Source organism: Pieris brassicae, chromosome 9, assembly GCF_905147105.1.
Source record: "Pieris brassicae chromosome 9, ilPieBrab1.1, whole genome shotgun sequence".
In the NCBI taxonomy this organism is placed as follows: domain Eukaryota; kingdom Metazoa; phylum Arthropoda; class Insecta; order Lepidoptera; family Pieridae; genus Pieris; species Pieris brassicae.
In genome coordinates, this window is record NC_059673.1 from 14,366,203 (window position 1) to 14,382,853 (window position 16,651).

At 35.6% G+C, this 16,651-nt stretch overlaps 3 protein-coding genes across 16 annotated transcripts in view; 2 read left to right on the plus strand and 1 right to left on the minus strand.

Moving 5' to 3' along the window:
• Positions 1-2,508: 2,508 nt before the first annotated feature.
• Positions 2,509-4,990, plus strand: LOC123714137 (mediator of RNA polymerase II transcription subunit 4). Its single transcript, XM_045668292.1, has 5 exons — positions 2,509-2,792; positions 3,005-3,185; positions 3,459-3,610; positions 3,887-4,065; positions 4,690-4,990. Exons 1-5 carry the CDS (start codon positions 2,725-2,727, stop codon positions 4,863-4,865), a joined length of 756 nt encoding a protein of 251 aa, XP_045524248.1. The 5' UTR covers positions 2,509-2,724; the 3' UTR covers positions 4,866-4,990.
• A 3,485-nt stretch (positions 4,991-8,475) lies between these two features.
• Positions 8,476-11,540, plus strand: LOC123714318 (putative inner dynein arm light chain, axonemal). The gene is made up of 6 exons (XM_045668539.1): positions 8,476-8,646; positions 8,927-9,058; positions 9,236-9,385; positions 9,681-9,809; positions 10,562-10,759; positions 11,439-11,540. Exons 1-6 carry the CDS (start codon positions 8,560-8,562, stop codon positions 11,472-11,474), a joined length of 732 nt encoding a protein of 243 aa, XP_045524495.1. The 5' UTR covers positions 8,476-8,559; the 3' UTR covers positions 11,475-11,540.
• Positions 11,541-11,575: 35 nt separating this feature from the next.
• LOC123714088 (protein lap4) overlaps positions 11,576-16,651 on the minus strand; it is a 77,355-nt gene continuing 72,279 nt past the window's right edge. For 8 of the 14 annotated variants that reach the window (XM_045668193.1, XM_045668194.1, XM_045668197.1 and 5 more), the window contains 7 exons: positions 15,355-16,638; positions 14,905-15,010; positions 14,558-14,726; positions 14,237-14,378; positions 13,844-13,939; positions 13,328-13,507; positions 11,576-12,814 (listed from right to left, as the gene is read on the minus strand). In XM_045668193.1, coding sequence (XP_045524149.1) covers positions 12,569-12,814; positions 13,328-13,507; positions 13,844-13,939; positions 14,237-14,378; positions 14,558-14,726; positions 14,905-15,010; positions 15,355-16,638 — 2,223 coding nt within the window. In that variant the 3' untranslated portion in view covers positions 11,576-12,568. Of the gene's footprint in view, positions 12,815-12,999; positions 13,044-13,327; positions 13,508-13,843; positions 13,940-14,236; positions 14,379-14,557; positions 14,727-14,904; positions 15,011-15,354; positions 16,639-16,651 lie in introns of all 14 variants that reach the window. The other 6 variants (XM_045668201.1, XM_045668200.1, XM_045668199.1 and 3 more) reach the window with 6 other exon arrangements.

Consider the following 16,651-nt stretch of genomic DNA (forward strand, 5'->3'; position numbering starts at 1 on the left):
ATCGATTCCCGTGTCCATTTAGTTTCTATTTTCATATCGACCAAAAACATTTGCATCTCATCGCTTTTTTAGACAAGCCCAGTCAGAAGAACATGTCCAATATTTTTGGATCTAGACGTGAAATCTTCACGATATTTTCCTTAATGGTATGCAAGTATTAGTTTTAAAAATAGAATGTAAATTGTAAAATCCAATGCGAACAAGCGGGAGTCAAACGAACCGAATCTTTTCCTTACTTTCTTAAATTAACTATCAAATCTTCAAGTCAAATTATCGAGTAAGTTTTTAAATAAAATTGCTTAATAAAAGGGTCAAAAATCAAAGCGATCAGTTTTTGTTAACACGCAAAGTTTTAGAGTTAGACATTATATTTATTAGTCTAGAATGTTCATTGTCTGTAAGTACCTAATTAACGTCCGCTAGAACGTTGTTATTTTTATTTGGTATTTAAATAACTCGCATAAAATCTTTTGGGGTTTCTTCTTTAAAATAATAAGTATCTATGCTTTTTGTAAATAATGTCTGTAACTCTTTATAAGTAAAAGATAGACACTGCTAATATACCACCGGCAGGCAATCATTATACATATGAAATTGACGTATTGTATGTGAGGAAAAAAGTAGATTTTAAAAAATAGAATATACACATTAAGAAAACACTTTTTAAACGGATTGAAGCTATGTATTATTATTAGAAATGTATAATTATTTACATAATTTTAATAATTTTTTTTCCAACGTTTCGCGTGCTTTTCACGTGCTTGGTCACCGTGACCACGCGCGGTGTTTTCTTAATGTGTAAAAGCTATGTTAACAAAAGAGAATATACATATTTCATCAAAGTATGTACCGTTGCTATCTATGCACTTTTGCCATCTTATAGGTAGTTCATTGATCCCTTTACTTATAATACCGATCGGACGGAAATCAATAAAATCTTACAAGGCGGGTTCGAATACCCCATCAGTGTTGAAAACTATAAGGACCTAATATAAATAAACCCAGGATCCCACTACCACCACATTCATAGATCTTTATTACCTATCCTATCTTTATTATTTTGACAGGTTTATAGAATGTGACTACACCAGGTACCACACACGCTTGCGGTGGAAAATCCCCCTTTGGGCGGCCTTAACCCGGACGCTCTGCACCCGGTGACGGATGTGCAGGTCGCCGTTCTTATACTGGGGGGTAAATTGCGGTGTATAACTTTAAAAATAATTCAGTTACAAATCGATCTCGGGGCCGATTTGTTCATTCATTTGCACAGCTCATAAAATAAATCAATGGCACTACAACCTTTTTAGGTCTGGACCTCAGATTTCTGTAACTGTTTCATGACCATTTATTAATCTAATAGGCAAGTAGGGGATCAGCCATCTGGTCCTGACGCACGCCGTCGACTTTTTGGGTCTAAGGCAAGCCGGTTTCCTTCACCGTTCGAGCGAATGTTAAATGCGCACATAGAAAGAAAATCCATTGGTGCCTAGCCGGGGATGAGAGACCTACGACCTCTGGAATGAGAGTCGCAGATGATAAAGCCACTAGGCCAACACTGCTCTTATATTTACAGCCCCTACATGGCCAAATTTCAGCAAAAAATATTATCAAACTTTAAACTAAAACTCAGATAACTTTATTAATATAGCACACTTATGAACTTCAACAAAAAAGATGTTAAATTGGTTATTTACTACCAGTTCTCAAGTCAAGGGCGTAAGGCGGGCAAGAAGAATTTGCAACTCTCCGCCACTGTAAGGCCACCTTTACAAAATCCACAGTAAACCCTTAGTATTAATCCTCTTTTAGTATACCTTTAATCATAGTACATAATTATAATAACCCCAGACGCTTCACAAATATTACCTATTTCTATATACCCTCTTCGGCGAAAAGTTGAGAAAACTATTAAGCTGGAAGAGTAACCGGGAGAGCAATGGGAGCTCGTTGACGCTGGACAGTGCTTGTCAGTGCACAGCAGTAGCAGAAGTATGCGCTTCTTATATAATTAAAGCATAATTAATAATTAATTATGCTTAAATTATGCTTTCTGCCGCGGGCAGTAGTTTGCGTGTACGTCGGGGAGTATGTGTGTTCTCATCAGAACGCTTGTAGGAACGGAGCTATCTAACCTCATACTGCGCGTAGACTGCGATGACCATTCCAGATTCTACGCGTGTCTGTATAAGACCCATAATTGGAACGACGAAACTCACCCACTCACGAGCATCGAGCAAAAATCGTGATAATAGACGCTAGAATATCCTTTCACGACTTTGCTTTGACATACAACAATTTTAAAACTTTCATACAAATCTCAAAATACCTACCTAATATATTTAGAATCGGATATTTCAAAGTGGAATCAAAAATGGGAGTTGTATAAATGTTTATCATACGATAATACTAAACTCACAATTTTGACAACTCCTATTAATAATTTATAGACCAAGACTGTCACTCAGATTAGTCACTGTCAAATTACAAATTATCCTTTCGCAAATGGGAAATGTCAAACGTGTTGTTTTCATTCGAAATTGCAGTAAACCATTATAGTAATGTTTTATATATAAATTATAGTTTATTTAATAATATACAAATCATTATTTTGTTTAATGTCTTGTCCAAAGTATACAAGAACATATTGTACGTTCATAATGTCTAACTAATATTGTGTTATTAAATTGTGCTGGATACTTAAAATTTATAAGAACCAAGAAGATGGCTTCACATTTAAGTACCCGAGATCGTTTGCTTTCGCAGATTGATGATATTGAGCTAATTGCCAAGTAAGGATTAGAATTTTGTCCATACATATAACTTCGTAAGAGAAACAAAGCATTTCATTTTGATATTCTTTCTAAAATTCCCTAAAAACTTTCATAGAATTACTGACTATACCTTATAATTTATATTTTTTTCCACTTTCTAATGTGGAAAATACCTTTAGTCTATAATTAGCATTTCATACAGTTTTCTATAAACTGATTCTATTTTGCAGGGAAATAATTGAGGTAGCTATAGCCCCTAAGTCACAGAAGTTATCAGCAGCGGATCATGCACAGTTAACAGAATTACTGCTGTCTAAAGATGCAGAATTAAAGAAAACATTAGATTTGGCAGATGAACAAGCAAAAATACAAGAAAAAATGAATGAGCTTAAAGCTGAAGTGTACAACAAGGTTAATAAAGAGTTGACTATAACAAATTAACTACTGAACAATTGCTATTCTTGTTTTTGTAAATATAAATAAATAAAAACATGGAGACCTTAACCAAATCATCATAATTAGATTGTTTGTTCCATTAAAGAGTATCTAAATGTGCTTTAATATGATACCAAGTCATAGAGTTTCCTTGTGTGTTTGATATTAATATAGGCTATTAGGAGAAAAAAGTGGTATTTTAAGCATTAAAGGAAAAGAGACATTTGAATATTATAGCATATTTTTTAGGATCAAGATATTTCACTTCTTCAACGGCAACTGAAAGATGCAGAGCAAATATTGGCAACATCATTATATCAGGCTAGACAAAAGTTAGCATCAATAGTTAAGTCTAGAAAAAGACCTGTGCCTTCTGAAGAATTAATTAAGTTTGCACACAGGTAAGAAAGAATTCTTGTAAAGAATCACATATTACCTTCCTTATATATACCTTAAAAACTGTAGCAAAGTGAGGTACAGTATCACCTAGAATGGCACAATGAAAAATCTTTTATATATCTGCTTAACTGATAATATTTGTGTTGGAGAAACAGATCTATGTAGTCAAAATCAAATTTTTTGCTAAAAGTTTTTAGTTAAATTGGTAAACTTTACAGTTAAATTGGTAAATATGAAATTTTAATGATATTACATACCCACTTTTTATCCAATTTTAGGATAAGTGCATCAAATGCAGTCAGTGCTCCGTTAACATGGCAGCCTGGTGATCCAAGAAGACCGTATCCAACCGATCTTGAAATGAGACTTGGAATGTTGGGCCGACTCTGTGATTTACCTCTAAATGGACATGCACCATCCACACTTAATGACCTACACAGAATCACTACTGGAGGAGGTGGGCCTAATCACTTGTTTGTCAAAAGTTATCAGTAACATTAATATGTTTACTTAATAGTAATGTTGTAGTAGTGGCAAAGTCACTTACCAAAATACTTTCTATTTAAATATATACCTACTATATAAAATATATTTATGACTTAAGGACTGTAGTATTAATCAGAGAGTAATAAATAAAGTAATAATTACTTAGCCGTAACTATTAGTCCTGTATGTCGAAATGCATTGGATTTAACATACTAAAGTCATTCTTAGCTTAGCTTAGTTTGAGTCTTGCAACAATAATGGTTTGCGTTGGTAGTTTTTATTAAGAAAACAGAACTAGAAATGTATTTGGCCCTAGTACATTAAAGGGTTCAAATAAATCCTATTTAAAAAAGTTTAAAGAATTTAGAATATTTCAAATGTAAAAATATGTATGGTTATATATTTATCGAACCCACAGTTTTGAATAGTTATTGCGAACTTAGCAAGGATGTCGTACCAACACATTTTTTCATCATTAAATTATATTTATATCATAACTGAGAAGTTACATTTTTTTTTATTCATATGTAATATAAATACAATTGCATGCCTTCATAGCAGATTAGGTATTTATTAATATTGAACTCTATTTCAGTACCCGCTTCAGCGACAAATCAATTCACCTGGCACCCATCTGGGGAACTCCATATGTCAGTGGGTGGTGGAAACTCTGTGGCAATCGATGGTCGCGGTAAAGATGCGCCGGCGCAGGAAGATGTCGAAGTTATGTCAACAGACTCTAGCTCTAGTTCTAGCAGTGATTCTCAATAGAATTAATTCGTTTTTAAGTGCTGAAATTTTAACCACTGTGTATTGTGTAATAGTGTAGATGTATGATTGGATGTATGTAACTTCGTGATATAGTTGTTGAGTCGTAATAAACTTTTTCTTATTCATATGGATTTTTATTCCGACAAATGATGTCTGTAACTTTATTGAAATTATCATATTCTACAGTAGGTATTATTTTGTAAAATAAGCTTTTGATGGAGCTTTTCTCGTAGTACTTTGCTTATTTGCTGGGCTATTACAAATGATCGGCTAGTCAAAGCTTAATAAACATAAACATGTCCGGTTACTTCTGAGTTGAACTAAACTTAGGGTTAATCTGTGAAAGCAATTTTCTTGTCTTCTATGTATTCTCATTGCCTTCGCTTATCTGCATTTTATAAATTATGTATATGTTGCCGCCGACTACCTTAGTCGTTCCATTAACAGCCTAACCTTTAAACTAATCAGCGCCGTTCAACTAGCGACCTGGATGATGTTCAGCCAGTTGATGAAACAGCTAGACAAATGACTTGGATTAATGACGTTTCATTACTTTTTTCAAACTATCAATATGGCGTCGGTAAACTGTGATCGGTAAACAACTTTGATGATGTTATGGTGTTTTCAAAAGTTACTGAAAAGCAACAAGTACAATGGAAGATTGTAGTGACAATAATAATGAATGAATTTAGCTGTGCCTGACTCTAGCAGTTCTCAAAGCAAAGCATTGATAAAAAAAAACTGAGATAAAATGTATGTACAAGTTATAATGGTGAATACCTAATATATATAAGGTATTCACTGGGCCGCGCCGCCCTTATGTGCGAAGTGTGCGGTGCACACAGGCGCCAAGACAACGAGGGAGCAGCCACCGAAATTATTTATGTTCCACTTACAAAACAACATAGTATTCTTTGTTGTAGAGTTAAAATGCCAGCAACGCACTCGTGAGCCCTCTGGCGTTGAGAGTGTCCATGGCCGGCGGTATCACTTAATATCAGGTGAGCCTGCTGCCCGATTGCCCCTTAAAAAAAAGAGTATCCATTAGAAAGTAGGTGCAATAGGCGCAACATATGCCTTGTAAATAAAAAAGTATATAATGCATTTATTGTACAAGTCTCCTAAGATATTATAATATTTACGTTTGAAATTTCATTTTACGCTTTGGGTTTCAGTTTATATTAATAACTCAATGTAGAGAATCAAAAGAACGACCGCCGCGCTGGGCCGTGAGGTGTTTTGAGTGTGTTTATACTTTGTCATATTCATAATATACCTTGATATAATTCAAATTTAATTAATTTTCATACTCGGTAATCAAATTCAACATATTTTATACATTTATGTAGAATTAATAAGTGTTTTTCTATAATACTGGGTTGTACTTCTGGCGTTTCACACGTAGAGCAAATTAGTATGATAATAAAACACTAAAGTTGGAAATATGAGAGTATTTCCTAGCTTTCTGTCTAATTATACCCATTTACAACTGGCGCTGGATTAACGTCTAATAAATCTAAACGAAATTGATTTGGACATAAACAACTTAAGGGGATAAGACTTATGATAAGTGATCAAATATGCACGGTAAGAATAATGGTCGTCAAAAAAGATTGCTGGATCTAAATCCCCGCGCTTTTTATATACCGTGTACAGCTTGCTAGCTAGTGGACTGTGAAATGTGTGTTTAATCTTTATATGTATTGAATGTCAAGTATCTGTTATTATCTGTATTGTATATGTAACTAGCGGACCCCACAGACTTCGTTCTGTCAAAAAGATTTGAAATGTGGCAGTTTTTTGTTCCTACCAATTTTATAGTCGGCGACAAAAATTCTCATGGCAGAACCATCACCCTAATGATAGGCCGATGTGTGAGGTTCAGCTCGGGTGACCAAAGTATCTTCGCTCGAACTTTGGCCCCTCTTCTGTGACCCACTAAAAACCCCGACTGGGATGTCTGGTAGAGGGCATCAAACTAAGAGGCGAGCTTAGGGTTCATTGGATTGGAAAATAATATAAAAGGATAGTGGGAACCTAAAAGTGACAAATATTTAAAAATTGTGTGCCTCATTGATATATTTTCCTATTAGTATGTATTCAAATAATTTTGCTCAGATAGGGATATTAAATTAATAATTCAAATATTAAATCCTTTTTTTAACGCGATTTGTTTGGCAGATGTAATGATGTGAAAACATATGCATTTTATGTCGCATGCCGAAACTAAAATAAAAGAAATAATATAACGAAGCCAACCAAATTAAAAATCAGTACTAATGATCTATAGCTCTCACATTTTTTGTCTATTCAATTTGGTCGGGTTCGCGATATTATCACTTGTTGTGTTTCGCAACGCGACATTGCTTAGACAACAGTGAGTGCTTGTAATTTAATATGAACTTTATTAAATGGCAATAAAGTTCAAATTGATTCTACATTTTATTTACAAAACATTTGTATGGGAAAAAGAAAAGGGCTGTTTTTTGGGTTTTCCCGGAAATTATTAGAATTTTTCTCGCCGTAAAAACCATCCTTAGACTTCAACGAACATTTAAAAGGGATTGGTACAATTGGTCCAGGCGTTGTAGAGTTATGCACTTACCAACACATTTTGCGATTCATTTTTATATTATAGATCTATGTATGAGCAAGCTGCACTAGATAACTAAATATATGAGAGGGTGAGATGTAAGAACCTAATAACCCTACGGATCCCTAAGGCCTACAGGTGTACCCTAACACATAAATAAGTACGGGATGTCTGCACCAAGAGACCTAAGCTAAGAGACGGAGGCCTACGGTAGGATCAAAGGTTCGAGGTGGTGGGATTATCTCAAAGCTATCGGGCAGGCTCACCACGATAATTAAGGGCTTGAAGTAGTCTTCGCCACTTTGAGAGGAAGCGAGAAATGAATACAACAGAGCAATGTTCAAATCTCAATTATTGTTCAAAGACAATATCTTAAATACTACTAACACCTATTCACACGTGATATTATTTTAGTGAGCTGTTGGTGTATTGCGCACCTTTAGCTATTAACATTTTGGAACACACGTGAGTCGTGTCAGCAATTGATCAATATTCGAATAAAATATAATTCAAAATTACTCTTCAGCTAATAATATTTGGAACACACGTAAGCCCTGTCAGCACTTGGTCAATGTTTAAATTAAATCTGAACACCGTGAGCCATAGTTTAATAGTATACGAATAGTAAATTTAATAGTAAAAGACGACTGGGTTTTTTAATATTGTTCAAGAATTTTACAAATATTTATATTTATTAAAATTGTCATAAATCTAATCTTAAAAACATCTAATCTTATAACATCATTAATAAGCATCAGTTGGCAAGGTGACGTTTTACCTATTTCAGAAATTATTATTTTAGTAATTATATTAAACTAAAGAACATTTATCTTTCGGTCAAAATTAATAAATAATAAATACATTGAAACTTGAAAATCATATAAATAGGAGGCGGTTTTCGCACACAGGCGCTGCCGGGGGTCGGCGAGGCCCTGTATTCACCATTTAAACTTTTCAAAATAACACAATCAGCATAAACATTTGAATTTTATTTTACACGCGTTGACATATTGGTAGGCATGAAAACATGTAACTATGGTAACTAAAATTGTTTATAAACAATCCAAAAGTAATATATTACGAAAAGATTAATTAAAGAAAATGGGTGAAAGGGCACCAGTTTCTGCTGAAGATACATTAGTACGTTATGATAATCCAGTGTTGGTCACAAAACAGCCAGAGAAGCCTGTGAGTACATATTATATATATATAAGTAATTATTATATTATATATATTTTCAAATACTCCTTGTGACCCAACACTCAACAGCTGAATTTGTTTGATTATATAATTTTGATAAATCCTAATCTTTATCTTGGAATTTACATATGTCACATTACTATTTATATATTATTTATATATTTCACTCGTAGGATAATAGGAATCTGTCCATCTCGTTTAGAGACAAGTGTCAAAGTCTACTAAATTACAACAGTATAAGCGTAATGTCAACTAATGTGTTTTCTAGTCAGAGCCTAGTATCAGTACAGCTGCACAGCCATGTGTTCCGACCGAAGCTAAACGAGAGACTGAAGAAATTCTAAATGCTATCCTTCCACCCAAAGAATGGGAAGAAGACGGTCAGATATGGACACAAAAGGTATTTTATAACATTTATATACTGTATTTCTCACAGACCAAATAGAGGACAACATGTATAACAATAAAAGTATGACTTATGCGCCGGGTGTTAATTAAATGCAATTCTTTCGTATCATTCTTTTTTTTAAGTTCTTCTATATGTATTGTTTTAAGCAGCTATAAGAATTTCTTATAGATATCGTCAACCCCAGCCACAAGGCTCGACGTGATCAACTTACAAGAAATTCTAGATACGCGCCTTCAGCAAAGACAAGCGAGAGAAACTGGTATATGTCCGGTGCGCAGGCAGCTGTATACACAATGCTTTGACGAGCTTATTCGACAGGTAATCCTGAGTTTAAAAATGTTCGAAATCCCTCTCAAATATCACAGGCAAGATTTGTCGCTGAATCGTAACACCATATTTTATCTAAATTCATTTTACCCATCTTATATGCTTCACCGAAGAAACGTCATGTTATTTTTCTCATTTTCATCGGATAATGAACACAATAACATAATGAAACAAAGTGACCCTTACTGAGGTGGTGGTCTACTTGGAAGTAAAGTAACAGTTATTTATGCACTTTCATGATATAAAAATGTTTGAGTTTGTACTTCCAATAGTATTATTGTTTAAGGTAACAATAAATTGTGGTGAAAGGGGGCTTCTTCTATTACGTGTTCGTGATGAAGCCAGAATAACAATGGAAGCTTACCAAACACTATACTGTAGTTCTATTGCGTTTGGAATGAGAAAAGCTTTACAGGTTTGTTTATTTTTGTTTACCTCGTTTGTTAATTTATTACGCATTTTTAATTTTACTCTCTATTTTTATTATTGTGAATTAAGCCTTGCCAAGGGGATGTGAACATAACACATAATCTAGTTTACGTCAATAATTAACAAGATTGTAGAGTTGCTTAGTAAAGTTAAGCTAATAATGTAACTTTTATATTATAATATAAAAAATAAATAGATCTGTAGCGCTACAGCCTTTTTAGGGCTGGGCTTCAGATTTCTGTATCTGTTTCATGATAATTTGTCAATCAAATAGACTAATAGGTGATCAGCCTCCTGTGCCTGACACACGCCGTAGACTTTTTGGGTCTAAGGCAAGCCGGTTTCCTCACGATGTTTTCCTTCACCGTTCGAGAGAATGTTTAATGCGCACATAGAAAGAAAGTCCATTGGTGCACAGCCCGGGATCGAACTAAGCTAACATTGCTCTATATTTATAATGTAAGCTCCGCCTAAATCATTACCTTCTTGAAACTGGTCAAAAGTTCAGCGACAAAATAGGATTCAAGATTTAATGACGTCTGTTATTGTTTCATTCATTCTTACCAATGAATTAAGGACAGACTGGTACAGGTATCAAAGGTATAAAACACACAAACACACACATAGACAGACTACTTTTTTCAATATAATCTATTCTAAAATCAGTAGTAGTGTTGACGGATTTCAAACATACTATTCTTGGAACTTTATCGTTAGTAAAAAAGTTTTCTCTACTAGTCAGAACAAGGTAAATCCGACCTCATGGATCAAGTAGCAAAGCTAGAAACTGAACGTTCAGCCCTCGAAAAGCTATGCACAGAGTTGAAACAGAAGACAGAACAATTGGAGAGGAGAGCTGCAGAACTACGAGCGGCAGAAGAGAAACGTCACCAAGAAGAATTGCTCGCGCTGAAGAAAACTAATGCGCAATTGAAGGTACACATAATACACAAATAATTTAATAAGTACAATAAGGGATCAAGCGACTCAGTAGTAACCACTATAATTACAGGTTAATGAATTAATTAAGAAAATCTATAAGGCTATATACAATTTTACAGCTTTTATCATTTTACATAGTAATTTCTGGAAAGTAATTAAATACACTTCTTAACTTTCATGTTCCGATATCTTGATTGTAATGTTACTTTGAAACAATAAATTATTACCTTTTACAGGTTTGGTTTTTGGAAGCGATCTCGATATATATGTCAACCAAATAAATATAAGACACTTGTTATGACTTCATCAGAATAGGCTATATTATTAATTTAACAAAATTCGTAAGATAATGTTAAAGATGACGTTGTCAGTTTATGCTTTATGTCACTTTAACATCTGTATTATGCTTAAATATTTTTACTATACAATGGTGGAAAGGCATAATTCAAAATTCCTTACTTATGAAAACCTTGGTCTGGCTTGGTCGTCTGATTTCTGTAACTGTTTCAACATTTTTTTTATGTATGCAAGTAGGTGATCAGCCTTACCTAACATCGATATTTTGGGTCTAAGGCATGCCGTTTGCTCATGATGTTTTCTACTACCGTAAAAGTCGCATATGACATAAGTCCAAGCTAGCTACAGAAAATTAAAACAAATTTTCATTTTCCAGGCGCAATTGGAAGGCATCATAGCACCAAAGAAGTAAAATATGCAAAAGATTTGCCCGACTTAACTGATGTTTCTCCTATATATACTAAATAAAACATATACATCTAACATTGGTTTTGTATAAATAAAACCACGTAATATTTTTATTAAAATATATATTAAACCATTTATAGGACAAACGTACAATAATTCATTAGTTTATATCCACAAGTAGCTAAAGAGCTTAAAAAGTTACAAAGGGCACACAATTACCATTCGCACAATACAATTCATTCATAGCGAATACCTATTTAATAATTTTCAAAAACAGTTAAAAACGGAAATATACAATTTGATAAGTCAATAGACAATTATACAACACGGTAAAAAGGTCATACAGTTACAAATGCAATAATTGAAATATTAACAATTAAAATTGGAATCTATTATAATTTATTACAACAAGTGACATTGTTAAAATCGCTATTATACAATAATAATTAAGGCACCACATACAACTATTACAATAAAATAATTGAATTAAAATAATACACCGAACACAGATACTGCACGATTGATGACAATAGAAAAATACGTAAAGCTTACTTTAATCTAAAATCAAACGAAGACTGTGATGCCAATAATATTAGAATTAATTACAGGTGTTATGTACACCTAATCTCAAAATATATAACGTTTAAGTCACAATTACCACTGCATCAACATTCAGTCGATCAATAAATGACGGAATGAAAATATCATAATACGTAAAGTACTCAAAGTAGAATATCAAAATAAAACTCCGTTGCAAAAAAAAATAAAAAAATAAAAAAACAAAATTGTGATCGTAAAATGCATACAAAAAATCGTTAGTGGATTTCTTCTACCTCAATTAATCGGTGGAATTTCTATTTTTATTATCACAGTTAATACAGAAGATGGTGAGAAATTTCGTTGTTCCGAAGAAATCTACGAACGATCATCGACGGAATCGTGTCGTGAATTGTTGATTGTAATGGCGACTCCCACGCACCTAGCGAGAACGCACGAACTAATAATATTTTTAAGTGATTCCTTTTGGGATATTTTGCGGAATAAAGCAAAATTGGAAAAGAAAAATAAAAATACAATAGTTTGTCGGGCACGAGCTGTCTATTCGTGTTCGGAGTAGGTTGTGAGCCTCTGTGCCGGTCCCACGGAGATGGCGGTGACGCGGCCAGCGCCGCCGTCGAGCAAGGGGTTTACAACCTGCACTATGTCAGGTTGGAGGGAGTTGTCTCCTTCTGTTTCCCCTTCCCCGAGACCTATTACAGTACCCTCTAGATCTGTGGGTGCCGTCTCACTACTGGGACTCGTCGTCAATTCCAATGATATAATTTTCTCTTGTGTTGTCTCCACCTGCGAATATTGTGAGTTATGGAATCGAGATACACTACTAGCGACACAAAATGAACTATGTGAGAATTCGACAATGAGCTTGTCCCGTTAGTGGATACTAAAATTAGTAAGCGTTGATAAAGCAAAGCAGTTGAATACTGATGGTATCGATGTGATGATCTCGTAAATATATAAACGCAACGCACCATTAATCCTGCTGTGTTGGCCCGCTCTAGAACCCAGGTATTGTCTGATAAATACAGAACAAATGTTAACATGCCATGCTACCAATCATGCAATTAATAACTTACAAACTACACATCGAAAGTTACTTGAAACTATTAACAAATTCTGCCACCGCATCTTGTGAACGCCTAAGTGCTATCTACTCAAACTGGTGTCGCTAAGTGCCTAATTGCTTGTAGTCTTGTTATAAATAAAAAAAACGCGTCGAAAGCTAAGCATATTCCACAGATCGAACCACACAAACGGCTGTGTACAGCGTCGTATATATAGCATTTACAATCGCAGTACCTCTTTCTCTATGACTTTCTCAATGTACTCGACGGTTCGGACCTTAGTATCGCCGGTCGCGGGACATACGTATTCTTCGGTGCGGAGCGTTATTCTCTCGTCTAATAACTTTTCCTTCTCCTTGACGGCCAGTATCTGGCCCGGTTTTGTACGTAACGCGATACGTGGCAGGGGCCATTTCTATTTTAAAGCCAAAACACAAACCCCATTAGACGTACACAACGCGAAGCACCCACAGATGAGTTAAGGAGTTAGGTGTCAACTAACTTGAAGCTGTACCTCGAATTGTGAAGTATGGAGGTATGAGACAGTATGATCGGAATGCAACACCGACAGGTTTAATGTTAATAACAGTTGGGGTTAACGACATACATTGGATTAAACATTCTATTGTGAGTAGAAAGAACAAGACAACAAAATAAATTTTCTTTATTCATTTCTTATTTATGACTTGTTATTTCTACGTAAAATATTAGATTACGACACATTCGGGATATTTATAAAGGTAACATTTACCTCTGAAGGAGAGGTGTCCCTTGGAGGGACTTCTCCAATGATCTCATGCGCCGGGCCCACCATGCTTTTAATTGCTTTTTGTGACTCAATCGCATCCTAAAAATGTTAATCGTCAAAGCCATTTTAAAACCGTTTCCCTTTAAACTGGATTCTATTACGGTTAAATATGTATAACAATACAGAACAGGAGATATTATAATATAATAGAGTGACTACTTTTATCAGTTTATCAGACAAAACATTAAAACAATTCAAAGAACAGTCCCGTCTTCAGTTAAGTTTTGAAAAATACACCTAAAAACACGGCTTTACAAATTTGAAATATAAACTCAAATTCTAAATTCCACTGAAAAATTAGCAATTACTTTTACTGTGTTAAAATCATAATCATACCTTTTCCAAAGAGCGTAGACGTGCAGCTCTCCAAGCTGCTCGTCGCGCCGCACGTACGTCCGCGTCTTCGTGTTCTGCGTTCTCACGCGCAGCCCTACGCCTTTGGGATTTCGCTGATGGACTCACGCCGCCTAGTGATACGCTATACACCCCAAATTGCAGAATCAATAGTAATGTAGTATTTTAACCATAATAAACAATTTTGCATGGTTTGTGAATGAATTTTACATAGCCTTCCAAAGGTAAAAAAATATTTTTTTGCTACATTGTACTAAAGACTTCGATGTGTTTTAAACTAACCTACAAAAACGGTGGACCTACCTGTGTCCATTTTCATAAGGCTCATCATCAGAATGTTCACTTTCTCCGCTACGCTCCTCCCCCGGGGACCAAGAACTCATCTCGGAACGTGACAACGACGCCATTTTCCTCTCCTCTTCTTGCTTTAATTTTTCTACCTCATCGGCCGACAGAAAGGTGAAGACTTTCTCTGTAAAATTAGTAATAGGATAAAATAAAGTTATGGAGTTATCGCAAAACTCGCTTTGCTGTATATAAGGTTAAATTTATGCCGTCATAATATTATTGTTATATTGTACAACATAGATATATGGATTAGTATAAAAATGTAATTGATATATTTATATGAAGTACTAAGAAATCTTTACCTGGTTTTGGTGACGATTTATGGCTCTCTTCCATGGCGTTCTCAAAAAACTTTTTCTTATCGCTGACAGATGCTTTTACAAAATTACCAGATTGAGGTGGTGACGTCTGAAAGATCGATCACACAATTCAATATCCTTGCAATTAAAATTGTTATTCATGAAAATGTTGAAACAATGGAAAAAAGCACAATAATATACAGTGAAATCCCGTCACCAGGCAATCAAACACCCATGCAGTCAGAGATGAGAATGCTAAACGAAAAAGGGTAAATATGTAAATAAACGAAACATGCAAAATATAATAAATGCAAGTTAAAATCCGTACAAAATGGTATATGAGGAACATTGATCAAATGTTTAGTCAAGTCTGGCTGGGCTGTCGACGAACACAATCAAAAGAAGCTGAGTGTTTGTGTGTGGTGGATAAGTTGCCGAACATCAATTTATTACCTCGCCGATAGCGAAGGATTTGATTTTGCTGCTCCATGCGGGTTTCAAGGATGCGGGCGAAGGGCTTCCCTCTCGCATGGATTCCAAACTTTTCGGTATATCGGATTCAAGAGTACTCGTCACTTCGCCAAAATGCACTCTTCTCTCAGACTGGGCACTCTTGGGCCGATTACTCACATCATGAACGCTTTGGTTTAAATTAGAGTTTATGTCCTTCTCTACACAACTGACTAATGTAGGGGATAGAGATTTATGACCAGTAGGAGGCGGCACGATACATGTGTATGGATTATATGTTCCAGCTACCGTAGTTAAGGATGGATATGGGTCGTAGGGTGGGTATGTCGTGGAGTGCACCATGGAGGGTATATTTTTAACACGCAAGTCTCTTAATGATTGATTCTCATTCGAAATGGCCATGTCAGCGAAATAACTTCTAGTTGGATGTAAATAACAAGGCGAATTAGGTACGTGCGAAACGGTAGGAAGAGTTTTATATTGAGCGTGCAGTAATTCGGGCGGGCCAGGTTGGCCACTGGGACTGACGGACAGCTCTGTATAATGTTCGTCACTTTCGAATGACGGTAGTTCATTACGGAAGATTTGTTGAGAAGGTACTTCAGAAAATAGGGTTGGACCTAAATTGTTATCGATGATTTTAACGGTTGGATCCAAATGCGGATACGCTGTATAATTGATTGGAGGAGGGTTTTCTGTTTCTGGCGAATTTGTGGAGTTAGAGGACTGCACGGTTGTTTCTGCCACAGTCGGTTGTGGAAGCACGATGCGCTCGGGGACAACAGCTATTAGCGGCACTACGTCGTTTAAATCATCGTGAATTAATTTACTTTCACTTACTTTTGTTGCAAATAATGGCGGAGGGGGAATAATAAAATCTTCAGGACGAACAGTGTTGGCTATCGTTTTGATTTCGACCTTGGTCTGACTCTGAGTTAGTAATGGGGTCTTTTCTGGGCATGCATTGTTAGTATCCGATTCTGTCGCGGAGCGTTCATGCAATTCATGCGTTACGGGTCGAGGGTTCGTTCGTTCGTTTGTCGACAAGGATAGGTCGTGTACGTCTTTTGAATCCGGAGTGAAACTAACTCGCTTGATTTGCGGTTTGCGGGGAACTTGAGGTTTCTGTTTGGGCGGTTGAAGCGGAGGGCGCGGACGAAGCGGCGGATCCACGGGAGTACCGTTGTCCATCGGAGGAGGCGTCTTCACCTTTTGTTCCGTGAACACCGCGAGCGGCGAAAGCGGCGCCGCTTGCGAACTAGACGACTAACCAAAACCA